Consider the following 23747-nt stretch of genomic DNA (forward strand, 5'->3'; position numbering starts at 1 on the left):
AGATATGTTGGATATTAACTCCTTTTATCATTTGCAAACATTTTTCTCATTCAGTGGTTTGCCTTTTCATTTGTCAATGGTTGTTTTTGCTGGGCCAAAGCTTTCAAGTTTAATTAGGTCCCATTTGTTTACTTTTGCTATTATTTCCTTTGCTTTAGGAGACAGATCCAAAAAAGTACTATTACAATTTCTTTCAAAGAATGTTCTGCCTATGTTTTCCTCTAGGAGTTTTATGGTTTCCTGTCTTACGTTTAGGTCTTTAATCCATTTTGAGTTTTGTATATGGTATAGTAGAATGTACTACTTTATTCATTTATTTATATTTATTCATTTATATATGGCTGTCCAGTTTTCCTACCACCACTTATTGAAGAGACTGTCTTTTCTCCATTGTATATTCTTGCTCCCTTCATCCTAGATTAATTGACCATAAGTGCATGGGTTTATTTCTGGGCTCTCTAGTCTGTTCCATTGACCTATGTGCCTGTTTCTATGCCAGCACCACACTATTTTAACAACTAGCTTTGTAGTTTAGTCTGAAGTCAGGACGAGTGATTCCTCCAGTTCTGCTCTTTCTCAGGATCACTCTGGTTACTCAGGGTCTTTTGTGTTTTGGGCTGGAAGAAGCACAAGCTGGAATCAAGATTGCTGGGAGAAATATCAATAACCTCAGATATGCAGATGATACCACCCTTATGGCAGAAAGTGAAGAGGAACTAAAAAGCCTCTTGATGAAAGTGAAAGAGGAGACTGAAAAAGTTGGCTTAAAGCTCAACATTCAGAAAACTAAGATCATGGCATCTGGTCCCGTCACCTCATGGGAAATAGATGGGGAGACAGTGGAAACAGTGTCAGACTTTATTTTTTTTGGGCCAAAATCACTGCAGATGGTGACTGCAGCCATGAAATTAAAAGACGCTTACTCCTTGGAAGGAAAGTTATGACCAACCTAGATAGCATATTAAAAAGCAGAGACATTACTTTGCCAACAAAGGTCCGTCTGGTCAAGGCTATGGTTTTTCCAGTGGTCATGTATGGATGTGAGAGTTGGACTGTGAAGAGAGCTGAGCGCCAAAAAATTGATGCTTTTGAACTGTGGTGTTGGAGAGGACTCTTGACAGTCTCTTGGACTGCAAGGAGATCCAACCAGTCCATCCTAAAGGAGATCAGTCCTGGGTGTTCATTGGAAGGACTGATGTTGAAGCTAAAACTCCAGTACTTTGGCCACCTGATGCGAAGAGTTGACTCGTTGGAAAAGACCCTGATGCTGGGAGCGATTGGGGGCGGGAGGAGAAGGGGACGACAGAGGATGAGATGGCTGGATGGCATCACCAACTTGATGGGCGTGAGTTTGAGTAAACTCCGGGAGTTTGTGATGGACAGAGAGGTCTGGCGTGCTGCAATTCATGGGGTCACAAAGGTCGGACACGACTAAGTGACTGAACTGAACTGAACTGAACACATTTTAAAATTATTTGCTTTAGTTCCACAAAAAATGTCATTAGTATTTTGATAGGGGTTGTATTGAATCTTTAACAATATTAATACTTCCAATTCATGTTGGCAAGGATGTGGAGAAAAGAGAACCCCCGTACGCTGTTGGTGGGAATGTAAATTGATGATGCAGCCACTTTGGAAAATAGTATGGAGGTTCTCAACATACTAAAATTGGAACTTTCATCTGACCCAGCACACCTGGGTATATGTCGGAGAAAACCAAACCACCTCTTTGAAAAGATACATGCACCCTGATGTTCATAGCAGCATTATTTGCAATCGCCAAAGTATAGAAGCAACCTAAATGTCCATCAACAGATGAATGGATAAAGAAGATGTGAGATACACAGATACACACACACATACACAATGGAACACTACTAAGCCATGAAAAAGAATAAAAACGTTGCCATTTGCAGTAACATGGATGGACTTGGAGGACATTAGACTCAATGAAATGTCAGGCAGGGAAAGGCAAATACTGTGTGATATTCATATATGAAATCTAAAAATATACAACAAACTGGTTAATATAATAAAAAAAGAGGCAGACTCACAGATGCAGTTTTCAAGTGTGTGGGTTTTATGCAAGGGGCACAGAGGCAGTGGGGACAGTCAGCCGTCTCCAGTCAAGAGGCCCGCTTGCCCTCCATGTGGCCTGGGCATGTTCCTTCTCCACTCTGAGCCTGGAGGTGGGTGACACCCGCTGGAAAGGCTCCTTGAGATTAAATGAGGTCACGTGGGCAAAGAGTCTACGGGGTGCTGGGCACTTAGCAGGCCCTCAGCAGTGCTGGTTCCCTCCACCGTCCGAGGTTCAAGGCAGGTGTGATTGCCCTTAATCCATCGCCCAGCAGTTCCAGCGCCGAGTGGTGCGGACCAGGGTGGTGCAGAGTTCCAGGCTCCAGGGGTCTGAGGGCGCAGGGAGAAGGCATGGGTGGCCGTACTGGTCTCAGCACGTCCCTGCAAGGCAGGGACCTAGTCCCACGGTGAACTTGGATGCATATTAACGCACCCGGCAGAAAGATAAAAGAGCCCCAACTTAAGAACAGTTTGCGCCATGCTGATCCAAGAGGTGCCACGGTGCCTGCGGAGTTTGGGGAGCCTAGCTGCTGATGGTGATCATTCTTAAGAAATGCCGATCACCTGCAAAAAGTGTAAAGCGCCTCACCGAATGGCTATTCGGCTTCCGATGGAAGGTGGCGCCCAGACGTGGGGTTCAGGAGTCAAACCCCAGTCTCAACCTCGGAGTGTTTCAGGGCTGCGCCCACGGCGCTGGGCAGGGCCCTTGGGGCGCACCCCGCGGTTTCGGGCGGGGACCGGGCGGCGGCGGCCGGGGCTCCTCCCTCTTCGGCCAGGGCGCCCCTGCTCTTAACCCGCGCGCGGGGGCGCCCGGGCCACTGGGCTCCGCCGAGCAAGAGAGCGGTCAGCGCAGAGTCAGAGCTGCGCTCGTCCCGTCCGGTTCCGAGGCCGTCGCCGAGCCGCCAGCATGGCCCCCTCAGCGGCGTCCGGCGTCAGCAGCCTGCCTAGCGGTTTCGCTGTCTTCACCACCTTCCCGGACCTGCTCTTCATCTTTGAATTTGTGAGTGGCTGGCGCGCCTGGCGCCGGCGCCGGGGAAGGCAAGACGGGATGGGTCGTGGAGTGCGCTCTCCTCTGCCGCAAGCCGCGAGGGTCCGTGCGCCTCGGGTAGCCGGGGAAGGAAAGGCTCTCCCCAACCCCCACCCCGCGATGCTACTTTGGCCCCTTCTAGCCCAAGATAAACCGTCTCGAGATTTGGGTGGAAAAACCAAACTCGCAACACGGATCAAATGTCGGAAGCTGGCCCGGGTCTATTGGGAGCGCTCCGGGTCCAAAGCTGCGCTCCCAACCTGCTTCTCATGGGCTTATTGGCGATCGGCGTCCTTGTAGAGGCACCCAGCTCTCCCCAGGGTTAGGATTTTGTTTTAAAATTTAAAAATCAGCAAAAGACACCTGCGTATTACCAAGCTAAGGGTGGAGATAGGGTTACTGTCATAGGAGGAGCCGAATCTGGGTTGTTTTCTCTTGAACGTTTCTGGTGAGTGAAGGAATTGGCCACCACTTTGATCTGGAAATAACCCCACAGGCTGTGACTGCTCTGCCACAGTCATTGTGCACAGTGTGGAGTGTGGGGGAAGGAGGAGGAACCTGAAAGCCGGGCCCTGACTTGGCTGACCTTGAGCATCCAAGGACTTCTGCACCTGCTATTGGTCCCTCCTTACACTGAAGCCCCAACGGGAGACTGTGGGAAAGCGCTTCCTCCTCAGGGCTCCTGGAAAGTGCTCTCTGTGGGGAGGCTTCAGACCACCCTCAGCCTAAGCTCCCCAGGGTCCCAGGCCCTCACCTGGGAAGGGGCAGGCTGTACTTCTTTCCTGGGTGCGGTTCCGTGAGCCAGGAGACTCTTGTCCCTGCACCCCTACCGCAGTAGTGGCTGCCTGGAGTGTTAGCCTGTAAAGAAGACATCCAACCTGTTTAAAAATGGGACCCCAGCTTCTTACCTCCTGCTTGGTTGGGGAAGGCATGAACAGCAAACCCAGCCGGTTCTGTTACCCATGGAGGGTAGGGGGGAGCGCCCACGGAGGAGAGGGCTGAAGGGGTCAAGGTTGCCTGGTGGTACCGTACAACTGAACTTGAGCCCAAACCTGCATGTACACAGGGTAACTTTAAATCCTGGTGCTAGCCAGAATCCAGGAAGTGACATCTAGAAGAAGCTCTAGACACTTCTAAGCACAGCCACACTATTTGTAGGTGGGGACACCCAGTCCCAAAGTGGAAGCGGTTTGCATTCACTGGAAAATTCCTTCCCCAGATGGCTCATCTCTGTGCTTCTATTCAGCACTTAGCCTAAAAATGAGCATGTATAGTAAGCAATAGGTTGTCCCTTCAGAGGCTACTGTATTTATAGCAAGAGAATTTGGTGATTGTAAGTGATGAAGGCTAAAGGTGAAGTGTGTGATGGGGCAGAAAGATTTTTAAGCCACAGGACTTGCTAGTATCTCTTGAGTTGCCCTAATGAGTTGTTTACTCTGCCTTTGTAGCTATTTGGGGAGCATTATAACAAGAAGCATAAGAAAATGTGTTGAGAATTCCTTGGTGGTCCTGTGGTTAAGAATTTGCCATTCTACTGCCAGGGGCCAGGGTTCAATCCCTGATTGGGGAACTAAGATGCCAAAAGCCATACAGCATGGGTAAATAAATAAATTTTTTAAAAATGTGTTCATTTGGCTTAATACAAAAGACTGTGGCACACCTTCCTCCTCTTGGCCCGACTTGAATAGGTGTGTGAATATGTGTACTCATAGAGGCAGTTTTCACAATAGTCAACCAATGGAAACAGCCCAAATGTCCCATCAAGGGGTGAATGGATAAATGAATTGTGATATTCTATGCAGTGGAATATTATTCAACTGTAGAAAAGAACTGAAACAAGTACTGAAACATGTTGATAAACCTGAAAACACTATGCTAAGTAAAAGAAGCCAAATACAAAAGTATTTGATTCCACTTATATGAAATGTCCAGAATGGGTAAATCTCTAGAGACAGAGCACAGATTGGTGGTTTGCCAGGGGCTGAGAGGAGAGAGAAATGTGGAGCAACTTAATGGGCATGGAGTTTCCTTTGGGGATGATGAAAATGTTTTGAAGTTAGATAGAGGTGGTGAGTGCACAATATCCTGAAGGTATTAAATGCTATTGAACAGGTCAATTTTAAATGGTTAGTTTTCTGTTGTGCCATCTTCATTTTCACTTTTTAAAAATTGAAAACTATTTCAAAAATGACAGAAAAGTATACAAACTTTAATAGGCATTCATGTAATTATCACTCAACTTTATTATATCTTAATATTTTTCCTTATTTATCTCAGTAGTAAGGAAATAGAGCTTTCAGATGACAGATATCTAAGCCACCTGGATATTCTGCTATTATCTTACTCTCTTCCCTTCAGCCTCAGGACCACCTCTGGGCTGAACATGTGTTCAATGTTAGACTTTTACTGCACCCCTAACTATCTATGATTACACCTGTGTGGTTTCATGTTTTCCTGCTTTATAGAAAGGACGGTACACATCCTTCTTCAACATGGGTTTCATACAACCTTGTTCTGAGGTTTATACACACTGACACTCTTTATTCGGTCTTTTATTGATGGGCATTAGGGTAATTTCCAAATGTGATATAGCAGACGGCACTGCCAAAGAACATTCTTGAGTTTGCTCCTGTACTTTGGGGAATTTCTTTTGAGAATACAAAGAGATTTGACTCGCTGGGTCATAGGGATTGCATACCCTCATTTCCCCAAATGTTAGCACACTGATGTCCAAAACGGTTACTCCAACTCATAAGTGAGGTTACCAGGAAGCTGATGAAGCTTAATTAAGCTCAGGACCCCTTCTTGCTCAGGCCCCTTCCAAGACTCCGGCTGACTTTGCATTCCTTTAGAAAGAAGGTCTCCATACTGTATAACCCTCCTGACTCCCACCAGCAGCTTATCAAAGTCCCCATTGTGCCTCATCTTGCCTCACTTGGTAGAGTCAGACTTTGTAATTTTCTGCTAGTCCAATGGGTGTGAAAGGCTTCATTATTTTTTAAATCTGTGGTCCAGCAAGTTGTTGATTACTCACAGTCCATATTCTCATGCTTGACCTCCCAGTCGCCTGGGAGGCGCCGCAGTCAAACTTTCAGCCTCCAGGTCTGCAGGGTGGAGCTCTGCTGAGCTCCCCAAGACCAGGAAACTGCCCAGGAGCAGGGAAGGGTGGTAGCTTGGGTGGAGCAAGGCAGCCCTTCCCTAGGCCTGCACCCCTACCCTTGGGCTCCCGACCTCTGAAGGCTGTGGCAAGACCCTGTCTCCATAACCGCCCCAGAGCCACCAAGGCCCTGCTGCTGCAGCAGGCGGTGGGTCACAGGTGTACACCCCCCTTCAGGCGCAGGTGGAATGTCAAATGTCCCCCCGCCCCCAACAGCTCCACCCAGGGCTTTGCTCTGGCCTCTCCCCCCTCACCCACCCAAGGGAATTTTTCCTTTTGGAGCCAAGGCTCTGGTTTCCCTTCCCCCGCCCCTCCACTGCCCTCGCCTAAGCCAGGGGCTTCACGACACTGGGACATGTTCAGAAAACAGGATGTTAACATAGGATGCTTTTGTCTCAAGCTCCAGCCAGGGTCCCCAAAGGAAACTTTTTTCACAAAGTGTTGATAGGGACACCTCCCTTTCAAAACCTTTGGAGGGGTTGCCTGAGAACAGGTTATGTAATAATCTTTCCCCCAACTCCTTCCCCCCCAGCCTGCTAGAGGCAGAGCTAGAGGACATTAAGAGAACATTTGTGTGGAGAGTGTGCTGGGGCCGCCACCCACATCTCCAGGCATGCTGCTGCCTCACCCCCGCCTGCACACCTCAGGAGCCCGAGGACTCAGAGAAGGTCAAGTTGTGAGGGGCAAAGCCTGTGCTGTGCAGTTTTAGGGGTGAAGGTGGGGAACCACCTGGAACCACTGACCGTGCCGACGCTTACAGTGGACTGCACGTTCGCTTAGTCGCTCAGTTGTGTCGACTTTGTGACCGGTGGACTGCAGCCCGCCAGGCTCCTCTGTCCATGGGGTTCTCCAGATAAGAATACTGGAGTGGGTTGCCATGCCCTTCTCCAGGGGATCTTCCCAACCTAGGGATCAAACCCAGGTCTCCTGCATTGCAGGGAAGCCTGAACATAGTAGTTATTAATACTAAAGTGAGACTTTCAGGGCCCCAAAGTGACTGGGGGCTTTTTATTATTTGACAGTGACCAGAAAAGTCCTCGGGACTCCTTGGCAGCTCAGCTGGTAAAGAAGCCATCTGCAGTGCAGGAGACCCCGGTTTGATCCCTGGGTCGGGAAGATCCCCTGGAGAAGGGATAGGCTACCCACTCCAGTATTCCCAAGCTCCTTGATGGCTCAGATGGTAAAGAATCCACCTGCAATGCAGGAGACCTGAGTTCTATCCCTGGGTTGGGAAGATCCCCTGGAGGAGGGCATGGCAACCTACTCCAGTGTTCTTGCCTGGAGAATCCCCATGAACAGAGGAGCCTAAGGGTCTACAGTCCATGGGGTCACAAAGAGTCGGACATGACTGAGCGACTAAGCACAGCAGAGAAAAGTCCTGGCACTTACCCTAGAGCTTCACCTGTCTGGGGAAAGGCAGACCCACAGAACGGGAACTAGACAGTGGGGCTGGGGTGGGGGCAGGATAACAAAGCAGTTTTCTAATGGGAGGTTGGCATTCTGGCTCCACGGGAAAGGCAGCCTGGAGACCCCTAGGGAATGAGAGCTGTTGAATCCCAGAAACCTAGAATCTTTAGAGCTGGGGGGCAAACAGGCTCAGAGAGGGGAGGCACTCGCCTGGGAACTCCATCTCCAGGATGGGCCTCCTTGCAGTGACAGCAGGTCCTGAATTCGCGCCAACACCCGTGACAAACTTTTGCCTACAGCAAAAGGGATCCCTCTGCCCACCTGGCAGCCCTGGATGAGGCCTGGTTCCCTCTTCTCCCCCAACTCCCTCAGAGGGTTAAGGGACAGTTCAGAGATACTGGGGAGCCCACACCCGCCTAAGGCCTTGTTGTTAAAAATACCCTGGAGGTTCTGAGCCACTAGTTCCTGGGCAGGTCCAAGAATCTGCATTTGATACCCACTGCATGGCCCCCAGTGACCCAGCTGGGTTTGGAGCGGTCCTTGGGAGGCCAGTCTACACCCTGAATGCTTAAGGGGGGACAGTGAAAAGCTTGGGCGGGGAGCTGGGTGCCCTGAGGTTCCCCTGGGTTCCTGGCAAGTACCTCTCTGCTCCTGGGTTAATTTTCCTGTTACCCCAGCCAGGGACCTCTCTTCCAGTCACCAGGGAGGGGGCCGGCCCTGCTGGCTTCTGCTGGGCAGCCTGGCTTCCCTGACTGTGCCCTCTGACTCCTGGCCCTGGGTCTCTCCTGTGTTGCCGGCCCCTCCCGGGAGCTGTTAAGGGCACAGCTGGATTTTCACCTTTCTTCTTCTCTAAAGGGAGGGAGGTAGAAGCCTCTCAGGGGTTTGTCCTTGGAGCTGAGAAGTGACTTTTCAAGTTTTTCAAGAACGGGGAAGGCTACTTTGATCAGGAAACAGTGACTTTGAGCTGTTTTCTGGAAAATGCTAAGTGTGAAGATGTGGCCTATCTCCCTGATCTGTGCGTGCATGTGTCATCATGACCAAGCCACCTTGAAAAAGATTACTTTTAAGTTTTCCATAAGTCATCCCCAAGTCAATGCTGATGGGGCCCCCTTCTCTGTCTGAGCGCTGACAGAAGAGAGGAGGCAGGTTCCAGATGCCCCCGCAAAGGCACAGCTCACACTCAGGGTCAGGCTGGCTATTTGCACCCGCAGCCTCCACGCCCCCGCCCCCTCCCCCCGGCTGCCAGAGAGCATGGAGGAGGGTCACGCTGCCGGCGACGCAGCTCTGGGCCGCTGCAGGAGTGCCTTGGCTTTTTTTTTTTAATTAAAGAACAGTTGATTTGCAGTGTTGTGCCAACCTCTACTGTACAGCAAAGTGACTCAGGTTTACACATGTGCACATTGTTTTTATTTATTTTAATTTGTTTATTTTTAATTGAAGGATAATTGCCTCACGGTATTGCAGTGGTTTCTACTGAACATCGATATGAATCAACCATAGGTTTACATTCTGCTTTTAATATTCTTTTCCATTATGGTTTATCCCAGGAGACTGGATATAGTTCCCTGTGCTATACAGGAGAACCTTGTTGTTCATTCACGCTAAATGCAGAAGTTTGTATCTACTAACCACTAACTCCCAGTCCGTCCCTCGCCTTCCTCCTCTCACCTTTGGAAACAAGTCTGATCACTGTGTCTGTGAGTCTGTTTCTGTTTTGTAGCTAGGTTCGTTTGTACCATATTTTAGGCTTCATGTATAAATGATATCAGAGCTTCCCAGGTGCCGCTAGTGATAAAGAACCTGCCTGCCAATGCTGGAAATATATGTTTGACCCTTGGGTTGGGAAGATCCCCTGGAAGAGGGCACGGCAACCCACTCCAGTATTCTTGCCTGGAGAATCCCATGGACAGAGGAGCCTGGCAGGCTGCAGTCCATAGGGTGGCAAAGAGTCGGACAGGACTGAAGTGACTTAGCACACATGCACATAAGTGATATCATGTGGGATTTGTCTTTCTCTTTCTGACTTACTTCACTTAGTATGAGATTCTCTAGTTCCATCCATGTTGTTACAAATGGCATTACTTTGTGCTTTTATATAGCTGAGTGATGTTCCATTGTATATGTGTACCACGTCTTCTTAATCCAAGGGCTTTGCTCTGGACTCAGGACACATTATCTGAGGAAGGGGCTGGGTGTGGGGACTGGGCCACCTGGGGCCAGCCTCGAGGTGGAGTGGGGCCAGCCTGCACCTGGCTGGGGGCTGGCTCTTCCTGGATTCAGTGCTGGGCCCCAGCTCCCGCGCCTCCGACAAGCCTAGCCGGGCTTCCTCCTGGCTCTCACTTGGCACCTGGACTTGGTGCTTTGGACCGGGGCCCCTGGGGTAAGCATTGAGGAGATGCCCCAGAGGGTGTTCTTTCTGGATGCTGAGGGATGTGAGGACACCAAGTGGCTGACACCCCCTGGGCCCCGAGGCAGTGCCTTGCGGAGACGTGGGCCAGCTCCTCACAGCTTCCAGACTATCCACAGCGCATAGGGCAGGGCCCTGGTACACTGTGCGTCATGGAACTCTGACTTGCCTCCTGCATTCTGGTGGGAAGCTGAGCTTCCTGGTAGCTTCCGGGTGGGCAGTCTGTAGTGGTGTAACTAGTTCTAGGGTAATGTAGCAGCCTCGACTCTCCGCCTTGATTCCCAGGCTCCCTGTCCCTCCCTTGTTGTTGTTCAGTTGCTGAGCCGTGTCCGACTCTTTGCGACCCTATGAACTGTAGCACATCAACCCTTTCTGTCCCTCACCATCTCCCCGAGTTCGCCCAAGTGCATGTCCATTGCATCAGTGATGCCATCCAACCATCTCATCCTCTGCCGCCCTCTTCTCCTTTTGCCTTCAGTCTTTCCCAGCATCAGGGTCTTTTCCAATGAGTCCAGGTGGCCAAAGTGTTGGAGCTCCGTCTTCAGCATCAGTCCTTCCAATGAGTATTCAGGGTTGATTTCCCTTAGGGTTAACTGGTTTGATCTCCTTGCACTCCAAAGGACTCTGTCCGTCCCACTATATGATTAATATTGTGCTCACACTGGGGCAAAACAACCCCTGTGTTGAATCATTTTAATACACCAAGGTCCTAGGACCTAAAAACATCTGTGGGAACCAGAAGAAAAGCCTTGTCACCAGCCGTCACCCATTGATGGGTGGTGGGAAGAAGGGCCACACAGCCAGTCTCAGCCGACCTGAAATTCCACACTGGAGCCTTGGTTCCTGTTAGAATGCAGTCAGGCTAGGAGGGGAGAGGCAAGAAGAGAGGAGCAGGAAGGAGGGGGAGAAGCACCCCCTCATGCTTATGACCAGTGCCATGGAGAGAGAAGGGGGTGGGTACTGGGGTGGTGGAGATTTCCCTGCAACCCGTGGGAGGAGGGACTCCGGCCTGGACACACTCGTCCTGTTAACATCAGCTACGGACCTGAACTCACAGCCTATCTCTGAATCCCAAACCTCTATCCATCTCCTCACCAACAGACTCAAGGCCCCCTGAGTCCTGGCCTCATCCTCAGATTAAAGGGACCCGTCTATGGCGTTGCACAGAGTCGGTCACGACTGAAGTGACTTAGCAGCAGCAGCAGTGCATGCATGTATGCTCAGGGGTGTCCAACTCTTTATGACCCCATGGGCTGTAGCCCGTCAGCCTCCTCTGCCATGGGATTCTCCAGGGAAGAATATTGGAGTGGGTTACTATGTCCTTCTCTAGAGGATCTTCCCAATCCAGGGATCAAACCCGAGTCTCCTGCATCTCTTGCATTGGCAGCTGGATTCTTCACCACTTGAGCGAGCTGGGAAGCAAAAGGGACACTATCTAAGTCTATATTGGGAGGGTGATGTCATAATGGGTCCCCCAGAAAGAGCGAGCCTGCTGACAAAGGGGCCAAAGGGCAGAGCACCTGGAAAGTAAACTGAGTCACGAACCCTTAGCACGTCTCCTGGTGCTCCCCATCGCAGTAGCCTCAGAGGAGGAGAGGGTCCTCACACAGAGAGTCTCTGACCTGCCCCAGACACCTCACAGGGTCAGAGGAGGGGGCCTTTTGCACATTTCTGGGCTCTGTCCCTGTCCTGGGCAGCAGTGCTTAGCTGGTCATCCTCACTGGGACGTCGACACTTTCACCAGGACCTGGCTTTGCCCTTGGTGGCCCCAGAGCTGCTCAGGTGGGGCTCGGCTGTAGGACTGGATGAGAGGGGACAGGAAGGAGAGGCGGGTTCCAGGTACGAGTGTGGTTCTGAATGAAGTCTGTCTCCCTGGGCGCACCTGCCCTCCGTGCACTTTGCTCTGTGTCTGCTAAATGCACGAGTGAATGAATGAATGAGTGGGTGACTGAGGAAGTGAGCAAGTGAAAGACAGCTTTCCTTAGACTTGCTGGGAGCCCAGTCCTTCAATACAAGGGTGGAGCGGCTCATATCAGAACTAGTGCTTGCTTCCTGCTCTCTCTGCCTTTCAGAACTGGAAGAGACCCCAGCCTCCCCCTCAGAAGTTTTCTTGGGTCCTGGGGGAGGCTTCAGTGCTCTGACCTCCCTTCCCGGGCCGCCTCCTGCCGTTTGATGCTCCCGCCCTCTTGACTTGGTGACTGTTCCCTTCTCTGCAGCGGCTGTTGCTGTTCAGTCGCTCGGTCGTGTCCAGCTCTCTGCGACCCCATGGACTGCAGCACGCCAGGCTTCCCTGTCCTTCACTATCTCTCTGAGTTCGCTCAAACTCATGTCCTTTGAGTCGGTGATGCCATCCAACCATCTCATCCTCTGTCCCCTTCTCCACCTGCCCTCAATCTTTCCCAGCATCAGGGTCTTTTCTAATGAGTCGGCTCTTCGCACCAGGTGGCCAAACTATACTTCTTTGCAGTAGTTCATCCTTAGCCAGCCTCTACACACACGCACGCATGCGTGCACACACACACACACACACACACACACACACAGGAAAATGCCCTCAACTCCACCTCATGGAATGATTGCTCTTTTCAGTCAACCAAGACTTAGAGCTGGGACTGCTACTTCTCCAGGAACACGGCTCCTCTACAGGTCAGGCCACCCTTACAGGCCCGCCTGGCATCGAAATGATCCCTGAATGCCAAAAGAGTTCCGAGAGTACAGACACTTCCAGAAACACCAGTTGGAGTTGCTGTTCCTGGGAGAGCACCTGAGGGCCTGGAGGTCCTGGCTGGCTGTGTTCTGTGGCCAGCTCCCTGTAACCCCCCAGAATTAGAGGCACAGGCTCCTGTTCACACATGCCTTCTGGACCACCCGCTGCCCTGGGAGCTTGGAAATTCTGACACGGAGCCCCCTGGGACCACACTACTAGGTGTGTGTGTGAACAACCTTGCGTGGGAAGTCCTCTTTGGAAAACGTCTTGCCTTGTTATTGGAAGAGTGCCTGCTCGTGGTGGCCTTGACAGAGTAAAATGGAACCCCAGAAAAATATTCAGAGAATTTGAGCAATTCTTCTGCCTTGTCCTCAGTGATCCGAGTCCTGCAGTGAAAACACTGGACGATTGTGGACCCGGAGCTCTCAGCCTTGCACAAGCGATGGAGACGGTCTGCCGGTCTCAAGAATGTGCCGAAGGAATCCTTTTCCCTCTCTTGTAACCAAAGCTCATTGTTTGAAGGAAGGCTTTCTCATCTTTTTATGTCCTTCTGTTCCCTTTTGCAGAAGCGGACAAATTTCCCCCAACTTCTGATTTCCGGGAGATGGGAGGGTTTTCACTTTTCAATGCTTTTGGAATTTTATTTTTATTTTAAAATTCTGGGCCCCAGCGAGGTCTAGCGGGGATAAGTACATGTTGCCATCCTGACTGACTGGGGTTTGCACGTGGTTACAGGTGAGGCTTCCCCCCATCATGTGCCAGTCGTGACAGCAAGTATCTAAGCACTTACTGTGGGCTGCCTCCTGTAGGTATAGACCCATTTCACCCCAGCTCCATGGGGTGGGCCCTGCTACTGTCACTGTTTTTCAGATAGGGACCAGAGAGGAAGGAATCAGCCCAGGGACAACCAGTCACCAGCAAAATGTGGGAGAGCTAATTCAAACTCAGGGATTCCGAAATCTATACCCTTAACCACTTTCACATGCCTCCTCCTGATTAATTCAGAAATGAAAAGACAGAGGACTTCTCTGGTGGTCCAGCAGTTAGGACTCCGAGCTCCCAACGCAGGGGCCACAGGTTCGATCCTTGGTCGGAGAACTAAGATCCCATATGCTTTGCAGTGTGGAAAAAAAAAAAGAGAGAGAAAGGACCTACTCTGAATTCACATGAGAGCCCTCCCCAAGACCACCTGCTGAAGAAATTTTATTCACAAAAATCATCTGATGGGAGTGAACAACCAATAAAAACTTTTTGGCAATTTTTTGCCTAGTTTTGTACAACACCCTTGGTTCTTACAGCACTTCACCTCCGCTCAGCAGCTAAACCCAGACAGAGTGAAAGACAGAAGTTTCCAGTCCTAAAACACCAGGGTGGCTCAGATCCCAGCTCTACTCCATTCACGCACACAGGCCGTGTCCTTGCATCCAGAGGACACCCAAGGACGAGTGACTCCCACATTCAGGGCCAAACGGGGATGGAAGCTTAAGAAGAGGAAAGGAAACTTTGTACTGGAACCACTTGGGACCTGGAGTGGCATCTTGGCCAGCATCGCTAGATACCAGAGACAGAAGCCATTTCTTCTGGTTTGACGGGAGTTACCAGAACATCATCCACAGACGGATTGTGTTACGGAAACACATTCCAAAGCCTTTGCAAAGAGTTTGGGACGTCTGCTTCTTGTCCTAGAACTCTGCTCCTCTCCTGGGCATGAGGCCCAGGCACTGGGGTTTTGGAGGTGGCCCAGGCAGTGTAGACTGATGGTTAAGGACCGTGCTTTAGCCCAGGCGCCGCCTCCATTTTCCAGCATGGGGATCTGGGACCCAGAGAGAGAGCTCAACCCTGGTGACACCCAGGCCACTCAGCTTAGAGACATTCGTCTGAGACCACCCCTGCCGGCTTCACCACCTCTGTTATGGAGGATGATGTCCAGGGTGCAGGCCAGGGGCGGAGGGAACCTGGCCTGGTGACAGGGATGACTGGAAACTGGGGCCATGTCCCCACTGGTGTGACTGACGTTTCAGAACCATTGCCTCTCAGCGTGCTTCCTGGGTGCTGGGAGACCCCTCCGGGTTTCCTTTAGGAAGAGAAGTGCTTGAACCCTCACCTACCCCTTCGCTCTTGACAAATATTTGGCCAGTGGGGTCCTGAGGCCAGGGTGGGGTGGACTGCTCCCTGCCCTGGACGCCTTATCTCCTGGGTGTGGGCTTCGGCTTGCTGTTTGCTCTCTGCAAACTTTGTAGGTGGAGTGTGGCCCGGCACTGGCTCAGCCACATGATTTATGCTGAATCTCGGTTTTCCACTGAGTGGGGCCAGGGAAGCCTTTGAGGTGGCCCAGCAACTAGTCCCGTGTGGAGGTCACACTGCCTCCAGCCGCAACTCCTCCCACCCCTATGCCCCAGCCTCTTGCCTTCCTAAGCTGTCCTTGCTGCTCCAGCAGCCTCTGGGTCGGTCAGCTGCTCATTCCTCCCCTGGAAAGCCTCGTCCTGACCACTTGGCCAGGCACAGTAAAGAATCTGTCTGCCAGTGCAGGAGAGGTGGAGATGTGGGATTGATCCCTGGGTCGGGAAGATCTCCTGGAGAAGGAAATGGCAACCCATTCCAGTATTTTTGCCTAGAGAATTCCACGGCAGAGAAGCCTGGAGGGGTCACAAAGTCGGACATCACTGAGTGATTAAAAACAAACGAAATCAGCTAAGTCCACCTCTCCCTTCATTGGTGCTACTCTGCCCACTCAGGGCTGGTAATCATCCTGAGTTGTCACTGACTGACTCGGGGTCTGTATGCCCTGGGCTGCTGGCATCCTGGGTAAGCAATCTTCACCCTGCCTGGGTGATGCCAGGCACAGGGCCAGAAGCTTCACACGCATGCACACAGTTTCAGGCAGTTCATACCACCCAAAGTGCCATTTGCAGTGGAGGAAGCTGGGGCCCAAGAGTTCCATGATATGGGGCCTCGTCCAGCGGATTTGGTGGGGAGGCCCTCCTACATTACGTGCTGGCAGGCCCCTGCTCATGTGTTGGGCATGCCACATCCACCCTCTTCTCCATGCCAAGCTCTCGTGCCTTCCAAGTCCAAGTCCGTCTCACCCATCAGCATGCTCACATCTTCTGTCCCGGTTCCTGTGAAAAAGGCCTAGCAGTCTGTTTGATCTTCAAGGCAATTATGGATGAATCTACACGTATGTCTCACTGTACGGCAGTCTGAGGGGTTTTATTTGGTGGAATTTGCTCCACTGATTATTGGAAAGTGTGTCCCACTAGGCCTCAGTTACCGCAAGAGGAAGTTTCCGGTGAGAGCTGCCTGCATCTGATTCACTGGGCCCACCTTGGCTTTGATCATTGCAGATTCTTCACTGCACTGATTTTTTTTACCCAAATGTCATGGTCCCCTGGTGCTTCTCAGCTAAGAGGCTCAGAGAACACCTGTGAGGAAGTGCTGCCTCTTACCCAGCAAGCAGGCAGCAGGTTCAGGGAGACAGGGTCGAGGTGTGGCCATGTGCAGTCACACCACAGGGGCTGCAGGGATAGGAGGGGGCCTGTCTTCAACCCCCAGACCCTCAGAAGGATGGTGCCAAGCTCTGCAGCTCCTTGGAGCCTCTGACTGCAAAGCCGTGTCCACCTGTGTCCCAGCCCAGGCCTTTTCTGGCTAGGGAGACTTCACTGGAATGGAGACGGACCAGGAGATGGGGAGGCAGGTGCAGAGACTCCTAGCATGGTTGTGCTTGGTCCACAGGGGGAGCTGGACTGGGGCACTGAAGTCATGACCCCTACATCTGTCCTTATGATCTTGGGGGCTCCCCGACCCTGAGGACGCTAAGCAGGGTGTCTTCTGGACAATGATGGCAGGGAGGAGTGTTTGTCTCATGGCTGTCCTAGGAAACCTTAGATCAGGCTGACCTGGGTCTCCCCACTCCAACCCCTCCTCCAACAGTCAGAGAACTTCTGAGACTTGGGGATTTCAAGATCAAGTTTTTTATTAAATGCTAATGATATAGTGTGGCTAATTTGTTTGGCCAAGACCAACAGAATCTGCTGGTCACTACAATTTTACAAGAGAAAGGATATCTGGGGGAGTTCCATGGCAGTCCAGTGGTTAGGCCCTGGGTTCAGTTCCTGGCTCAGCACAGCATAGCCTTCCCCCAACGACCGAAGGGATATTTTTCTATAAAAAATACTAGGAAAGATATAATCTCAGAACTTGCCCTTTACTGATAAAACTGGATGGTATAAATCCTTTCTAGGGATAACATTTTTAAGTCACGTATGCCTTTGTTTCTCACAAATGGGTCAGGACCACACCTGGGACACTGTGAGGATGAACTGAGTTAATATTTGTGAAGTGCCCCTGGCTCCCCAGCGTGACCTTGGAGTCTGGCCCTTCCTGGGCCTGGGCTCTCCTGGTCTGATCGTCACCCCTTCTCCCTCTCCCTCTGCAGGTCTTTGGGGGGCTGGTGTGGATCCTGATCTCCTCGTCCCACGTGCCTATTCCCCTAATCCAGGGCTGGGTCATGTTCGCATCGGTGTTTTGCTTTGTAGCCACCACCATCCTGGCCTTCTTGTATGTAATTGGTGCCCATGGCAACAGAACCTCATGGATCACCCTGGTGAGTCCAGCCCTGCGTGTCTGGGAGCAGGGGGTAGTGATGGACACTCCCCTGGGAGGCGGGCTTTTCCAGTGCTGGGTGAGGAGCCCTCCAAGGCCGAGCAGCCCACAGCAGCCCAGGGCTCCCGTGCAGGAGGCTGACTGTCTGTCCCCGCCTGGTTCTCCGGGGGCTGCTCTGCCTTCTCCTCTGCGATCTCCCCTCTCCTGGAAACCAGCAGCCTGACATCCCTCCCTGTCCCTCTGCACCTGCCAGGGGTCGGTCGTCGTCTCCCACCGCCCAGCGGGACCGGCTTTCACCTCCAGGAGGGGCCGGGGAGCTGGAGGGGGGTGGGTCCTGCTGCCCCATCCCGTCCCCGCCTCTAACGCGGGGTCACCAGAGAGGAACCTGGCGGGGAAGAGGGATGGCCTGTGATTGCTCTTCGCATGAATTCTGCCTGAGGCCCGTGAAGAGGGGCACTGACACCTGGGTCACCTGCCCTGACCTCCCCTGGACGGGCGTGGGGCTCTTAGCCAGGCCCCGTACTCTCCAAAGGCCTCCAGCCTAGGCTTAGAAACCCCCTGAAAATCCTAACTACTCAAAAGCCTGCTCTAGTGCTTTATTGCAAAAAAAGAATTTATTTGTTTATTTGGCTGTGCTGGGTCTTGCCTGCTTTGCTCGGGCTTGCCCCAGTCGACGTGAGCGGGGGCTCTCTCCGTCGTGGTGCCCGGCTTCTCACTGCAGCGGCTTCTCTGGCCGTGGCTCCTGGGCTCTCGAGTTCAGGTTCAGGAGCCGCGGCACACGGGCTTAGCTGCCCCGCAGCATGTGAAGTCTTCCCGGGCCAAGGATCGAACCGTGTCTCCTGCATGTCAGTTGATTCCTACCCACTGACACCAGGGAAGGTCCTTTGTTTTGCTTTTAAACATAACTGGAGCCCCCATCCCTGGTCATCCTTCAAGGAAAAAGCTAACAACAAAACAACAATACAATTGGCCTGAGTCTTTCTTTCTGAATTGACCACCGAGGCCACCTCCAAACTGGGGACTGTGACCACAGCTGACACTTCTCGGGCCCAGAACTGATTTCTACCAGTTGCACGCAGAAAGGGCCGCTTCCCTGACCCACGACTAGATCCCACCTCACGGGAAAGCAGCACCCCCTCCTCCATTGAAGTCCTTACTTTGCCCCCAGACCAGGGTCACTAAGCAGGGGGGTGGGGCGGTGGCCCAGGCCAGGCAGGGTCAGGCGGGGTGGACAATCCCTGCTGGGACCACAGGCCCCCCAGGTCTCCCGGCTGGCCTCCCCGTCTCTCTGATGGCTCTCTCTGACCCCACAGGATGCAGCCTACCACTCTGTCGCTGCCCTGTTTTACTTTGGCGCCTCTGTCCTGGAAGCTCTGGCCACCATCCAGCTGCAAGACGGCTTCTACTATAAATTTTACCATGAAAACATCTCTGCTGTGGTGAGTCCCCCGTCAAGGTGCCCTGTTCACAGCTCCCACTGCACGCTGTCAAAGGTACTGAGTGGAAGGCTGCCCAGGCCTCCCTGTTGTTTTTTAGTTCACTAGATTTCAATTAAAATAAACCTCCCCCTCATTTCTGAAGGAACAGAGCCCCGGAGGAGGGAACTGGTGTGCCCAGGCTCCCATGACCGCCAGTCAATGCCGTACTGCCCAGGCTGGGCAGGCTTTGAGAAGGAGGGCACGTGACCGGGGACTGGGCAGTGTATGAGCCCCTGTGGACGACCTTATTTACTCCCCACCCCGAAGCTTCCCAATGAGCAATGGGTGGAACAGGGGCTGGAACCACCTTCATTCACCCCATTAGGAGGACAGATGGGATGAGACTGTGTATCTGGGGGGCACCTTGCCTGCAAGTCTCTGAGCTCTGAAAGGAACATCCTCCGCCTGGGAAGCCAGACCCTCTGGCAGGCTGTGCGGTCATAATCTGAATCTTCTTGTTGCCGGGATGGGTCAGGATGACAGGGAATAAGAGAGTATATCATTTCATAAAACTCGTTTCCAGAGTTATGCATGTGTGGGCTTGCCCCAGTATGCTGACTCATTACATCAGATACATTTCTAACTGTGGATATTATTTAAAAACTAAGAAAAAGCTTTAGAAACAGCGCCCAGATTTCTCGTCAGTACCCTATGAATTAAGGAAATCCCAAGGTCAGATGTGATGACAGACCACGACATGCCCCCCCCCCCCCCCCCCCCCCCCGCCGCCGCCGCCCCATGCCAAAGCTGTGCTACTCCCACCCCTGTGGGGAAAGGCAGAACAGAGGCTCAAAGAAAGCCCCCAGGGTGGGTGCCGACGGGCTCTGGGAAGGGGGTTAGTGTGGGTGCCCTTCCTGCTCCCAGAGGGAGGGGTCTCGGCGAGAGAGACTTGAAGCCTGTCTGCTCGTCCATAGGGGCCCATCCCCTTCCCTGGGGAAGCCACACACTCCCCTCAGCTCCCAGCTGCTCCCCAGTTCCATAAGCAGGGCTCCCTCATGGTCCCTGGGACCCCCTCAACTGTCCCACAGTGTGGGAGCCTCTCCCATATTTAGTTCATCTCTCAAGATGGCTGGATTCTAAACAGAATCACAGCAGGCTCTCTTTCCCTTGGGAGACAGTCATTCGCCTCCTCCATCACCTTCAGATGACTGTTTCATTGCCCCCTCACTAGAAAAACCACAGGTACCACTCCCAACCCAACCCCAGAAGCCTTCTCTCTGAACAGACATCAGCCAGGCATCTGACAACCATTTCTGTAGAATTACTGCAGACAAGGGCAGTGAAACCTAGATGGAATGTGGATAGTGGGCCAGCATTTGACTGACCAATCCAAGTGGGGTGAGTTAATGACCCTGTCCACTGGTCTAATCTGTAGTTGAAAACCGCTGGGCTCAAAAAAAAAAAAAAGAAAAGAAAAGAAAAGAAAACCGCTGGGCTCTACCATGTTCTGACTTTTTTACTTTCTGTCAAAATACAGCATAGATGTCTTGGGTTTTCCTGGTGACTGAGCCATAAAGAATCCACCTGCCAATGCAGGACACATGGGTTTGATCCCTGGGTCAGGAAGATCCCCTGGAGAAGGAAAGGCAACCCACTTCAGTATTCTTGCCTGGGAAATCCCATGGACAGAGGAGCCTGGTGGGCTTCAGTCCATGGGGTCACAAGAGTCAGACACGACTTAGCAACTAAATAACAGCACAAATAGGCTTCTAGAGAGGTAAGGTGTGGGTACAGCTTGATGAATTTCCGTAATCCATCCATTACTCATAATTCACAACCCTCCGTGTAACAAACATCCAGACTAAGAAACAGAACATAATAAGCAGCCCCCAGAAGTCCCTCCGTGCCCCGCCCCGCCATGCCCCTTCACTCAGGATAAACCCTGTCCTGATGTCTGGCTGCTGGGGTCCACTTCACCTGCTTTGGGTCTTCAAGAGCTGTGTGCCTTCTCCCGTGTCTGGCTTCTCTCCCCACATCAGGCTTGTGAGGCTGTTCCACATCGCTGGGCGGGGAAGTAGAGGTTTGTTCTCTTTGCTGTTTACTGTTCCACTGATGACTACACCAGCATCATCTATTTCTCCTTTCCATGACTGATCCTGTCCCCATATCTTTGTGAGCTCAGTTGGAAAGCCATGAGGAGACTCTGGCAAAGTCACCGGGGCAGAATCAGGAATCTAAATGCTGCCTACGGGCAGATACGCTGAGCTGGGCACACGCCCCTCCCCCACCAACCAGGGGGAATATGAGCCCGTTTTCATGTAAAGTCACATCTTTGTATTCAAAATATCAGTTGTGTCCAACCCCGGGGGAGAAGGGATCATGAATACAGGCTCAGGATTTAACCCCAGACCCTGCCCAGACCGCACACGCCCTTCCCACAACCTAGGGTGGGGCGGAGGTGGGGGAGCTCTGAGGATGTGAGAAGGCAAGTCAAGACCTCTCCCCCGCGCACCTGGCCTTCTCGAGCATCTGACCACCCCTCACTCTTCTCCACACCTTCCTCAGGAGCTCAGCTTCCCCCCCTCTCCTGGGCTGGCAGCAGAGAGGCTGCACCAGAGGGATCCTGAGGATTGGTGAGAGTTGCCTGAAAGTAGCTGGAAATTTCTGGAGAAATCTGGTGGTTCCGGGGTCTTAACCATGGTGGACAGCAATGGCCATTGCTCATGGAGAGGGGTTTCTGAGGATCTGAGTTCACGTCCACTCCTGGTCCTGGCTCTCACTCTCCCCAGTGTGCCATCTCCTGACCTCCCTTTAAAATAAGTGTCTGTCTTCCTGCTCCTCTTCTGAGGAGCTTCTGCCAAGGGTCTCTCTTGGGCCTTGAGTCCCCCACATGGCACACTGCTCCTGCCTGATCGGCAGAGGTCTCTTCTGAGGGGCTTCTCACTCAGGTGTGACTGCTCCCTTTGGACAGGGTGTCTGATTCCCAGATGGATTCTCTTGCCTGGTTATTAAATAACTCAAGTTACTCGCCACTCCTGGCAATGAGGGTGAGGGCTCGCCCAGGTGTGGCGGCAGGGCGAGAGGGGCACCATGACTGCTGGTTTTATGAGGATTTTCAAGTCACGGGACTGCAGCCAGTAGGATGCTGTGCCTGGGTTGGAAACTCCTGACCCTCACACCCAAGGTCACAAGCCAGGTGCAGGTATTTGCTAAGGGCAGGAAACCTCTGGGGGCCAGCCACCCAGAGCTGGGTGATACTCCCCAAGCGAACACAGTGGGTTGGGGCCTTGAAAGGGCACAGAGTGACCTTTCTGCTGCATTTCCTGGCCTCTGCTCCCAGCAGCTCTCTCAGTGAGCCCCCTCTTTTTGCCAAAAGCTCAAAATCCCTCCTCCCCATCCCAGCCCCTCACTTCCTATGGCCTGGCTCCCTCCGAATAAGATTCCGGTCAGGGTTAGAAGATATCCAGGCGGCAAACCCATGTGTTCAAACTCTCTTGGCCAAGGCCGCTGGGATCACAGCTGGTGGACTCTGGTCCTACTGGTGTGCAGGAAGAAAGTTATCCATGAAGAGCAGGACATATTTGCCTGCAGTTATCCCTGGAGGGGTCTCTGGGGGCCCTCGTTTCTAGTTAGGCAGCGCTGACATGAAGACATGTGCAGGCACGCAAGTCCAGCGTGTCGTGAGGTCACCTGGAGTCTGCTCAGGGCTCCACACAGAGCACGTCTGCATGTGTGATGGGAAGCAGGGGCGTCCACAGGCTCCAGGGCTGCCAACCCCGAGCACCACGAGAGCGGCCAGCCCAGCGTGGACAGCCCGTGGCTTTCCAAGCTCCCCCATGAACAGCCAGTTAATTGTCATTTATCTCGGTTGCAGGTGTTTTCATATGTAGCCACTCTGCTGTACGTGGTCCATGCCATGTTTTCCTTAATCAGATGGAAGTCTTCCTAGAGCAGCAGAACTTAACTGAACACCAAGAGGGTGTTCACTGATCGGCCGGCCTTCCAGCATAACACTTTAGAATACAGAATGTTCTGGAGAACGGATAAAGAGAGAGGTTTATTCTCCCATATACCTTCATGTCAGAGTAAGGGGGCTTGCTACGTTTATCCTCCAACTGTTGAGCTGTCTTTCCAAGATCGTTTCCTATTTGAAAGGGGGCAGTGGGGTGGGGAGTGAGGACTGACCTGAGAGACTGTGACACCGGACTGCTGGCCCCTGGACCGGATCGTGAGGACTGCCTACTAGAATTTTCCTCAGGCGCTTCTGAGTGTCCATCTTGCAGCAAGTTTCTCCATCTTCATGGATATTCTGCATCTTCAAGGATAATCTACCTATCTTGGGGAATAAAAGTCGTTCAGCAAATATTCGCAGATGTCCATGGTGGGACAGGATAAACCCTTGAAATACTTTATAAAGTGTCTTTATGTTCAATACTTTTGTGGGAGTGTTTTATTTTTTAATTCTCCAGCACGGGAACACCATCATGTCAGCCTACTTTCTGAGGACTTGTTGGGTTAGATCAAATTTCAAAGGCAGCTGCAAAGGGCAGTTCCGATGACAGCTGTGTGTGCCTGGCCCCTGCATCTCCAAGAGCCCAGAGAGGGTATCCCATTCTCCCCAGCTAATAGGGAGGTCAGATGGCTTCACTCTTTCTAGAAACTCACCAAGTATCAGCCTGGGGGACCCCTTCTTTTTCCTACAAAACAGAGGGGTCTATGCTCGGTTTAGAAAGTCCTTACACCAAAAGAAAACAGGCTGAAGTTTCTTCTCACTCTATATGAAACTGATCAGAAATTTTCCGGGCAGTATGTTCTATGTCAGGCTTCCCTGGTGACTCAGTGGTAAAAAGTCCTCCTGCCAAGGCAGGAGACACAAGTTCGACCCCTAGGTCAGGAAAATCCCTTGGAGAAGGAAATGGCAACCCTTTCCAGTATTCTTGCCTGGA

General features: G+C 52.1%; 1 protein-coding gene across 1 annotated transcript; it reads left to right on the plus strand.

The window, feature by feature from the left end:
- The first annotated feature begins 2870 nt into the window (after positions 1 to 2870).
- On the plus strand, positions 2871 to 23233 carry MAL (mal, T cell differentiation protein). Its single transcript, XM_043467755.1, has 4 exons — positions 2871 to 3076; positions 17217 to 17384; positions 18697 to 18822; positions 22676 to 23233. The coding sequence occupies exons 1-4, from the start codon at positions 2984 to 2986 to the stop codon at positions 22748 to 22750; spliced, it is 462 nt and encodes a 153-aa protein (XP_043323690.1). The 5' UTR covers positions 2871 to 2983; the 3' UTR covers positions 22751 to 23233.
- The last annotated feature ends 514 nt before the right edge of the window (positions 23234 to 23747 follow it).

The sequence above is a fragment of the Cervus canadensis genome, chromosome 5 (genome assembly GCF_019320065.1).
Source record: "Cervus canadensis isolate Bull #8, Minnesota chromosome 5, ASM1932006v1, whole genome shotgun sequence".
Lineage (NCBI taxonomy): Eukaryota > Metazoa > Chordata > Mammalia > Artiodactyla > Cervidae > Cervus > Cervus canadensis.

What these genes read in the sequence shown, in the direction of transcription:
- MAL (XM_043467755.1), top strand. Translation starts at nt 2,984, where the DNA reads ATGGCCCCCTCAGCGGCGTCCGGCGTCAGCAGCCTGCCTAGCGGTTTC. An exon ending in GAACCTCATGGATCACCCTG is followed by an intron (nt 17,385 to 18,696) that starts GTGAGTCCAGCC and finishes CTGACCCCACAG; the next exon opens with GATGCAGCCTACCACTCTGT. An exon ending in ATGAAAACATCTCTGCTGTG is followed by an intron (nt 18,823 to 22,675) that starts GTGAGTCCCCCG and finishes TCTCGGTTGCAG; the next exon opens with GTGTTTTCATATGTAGCCAC.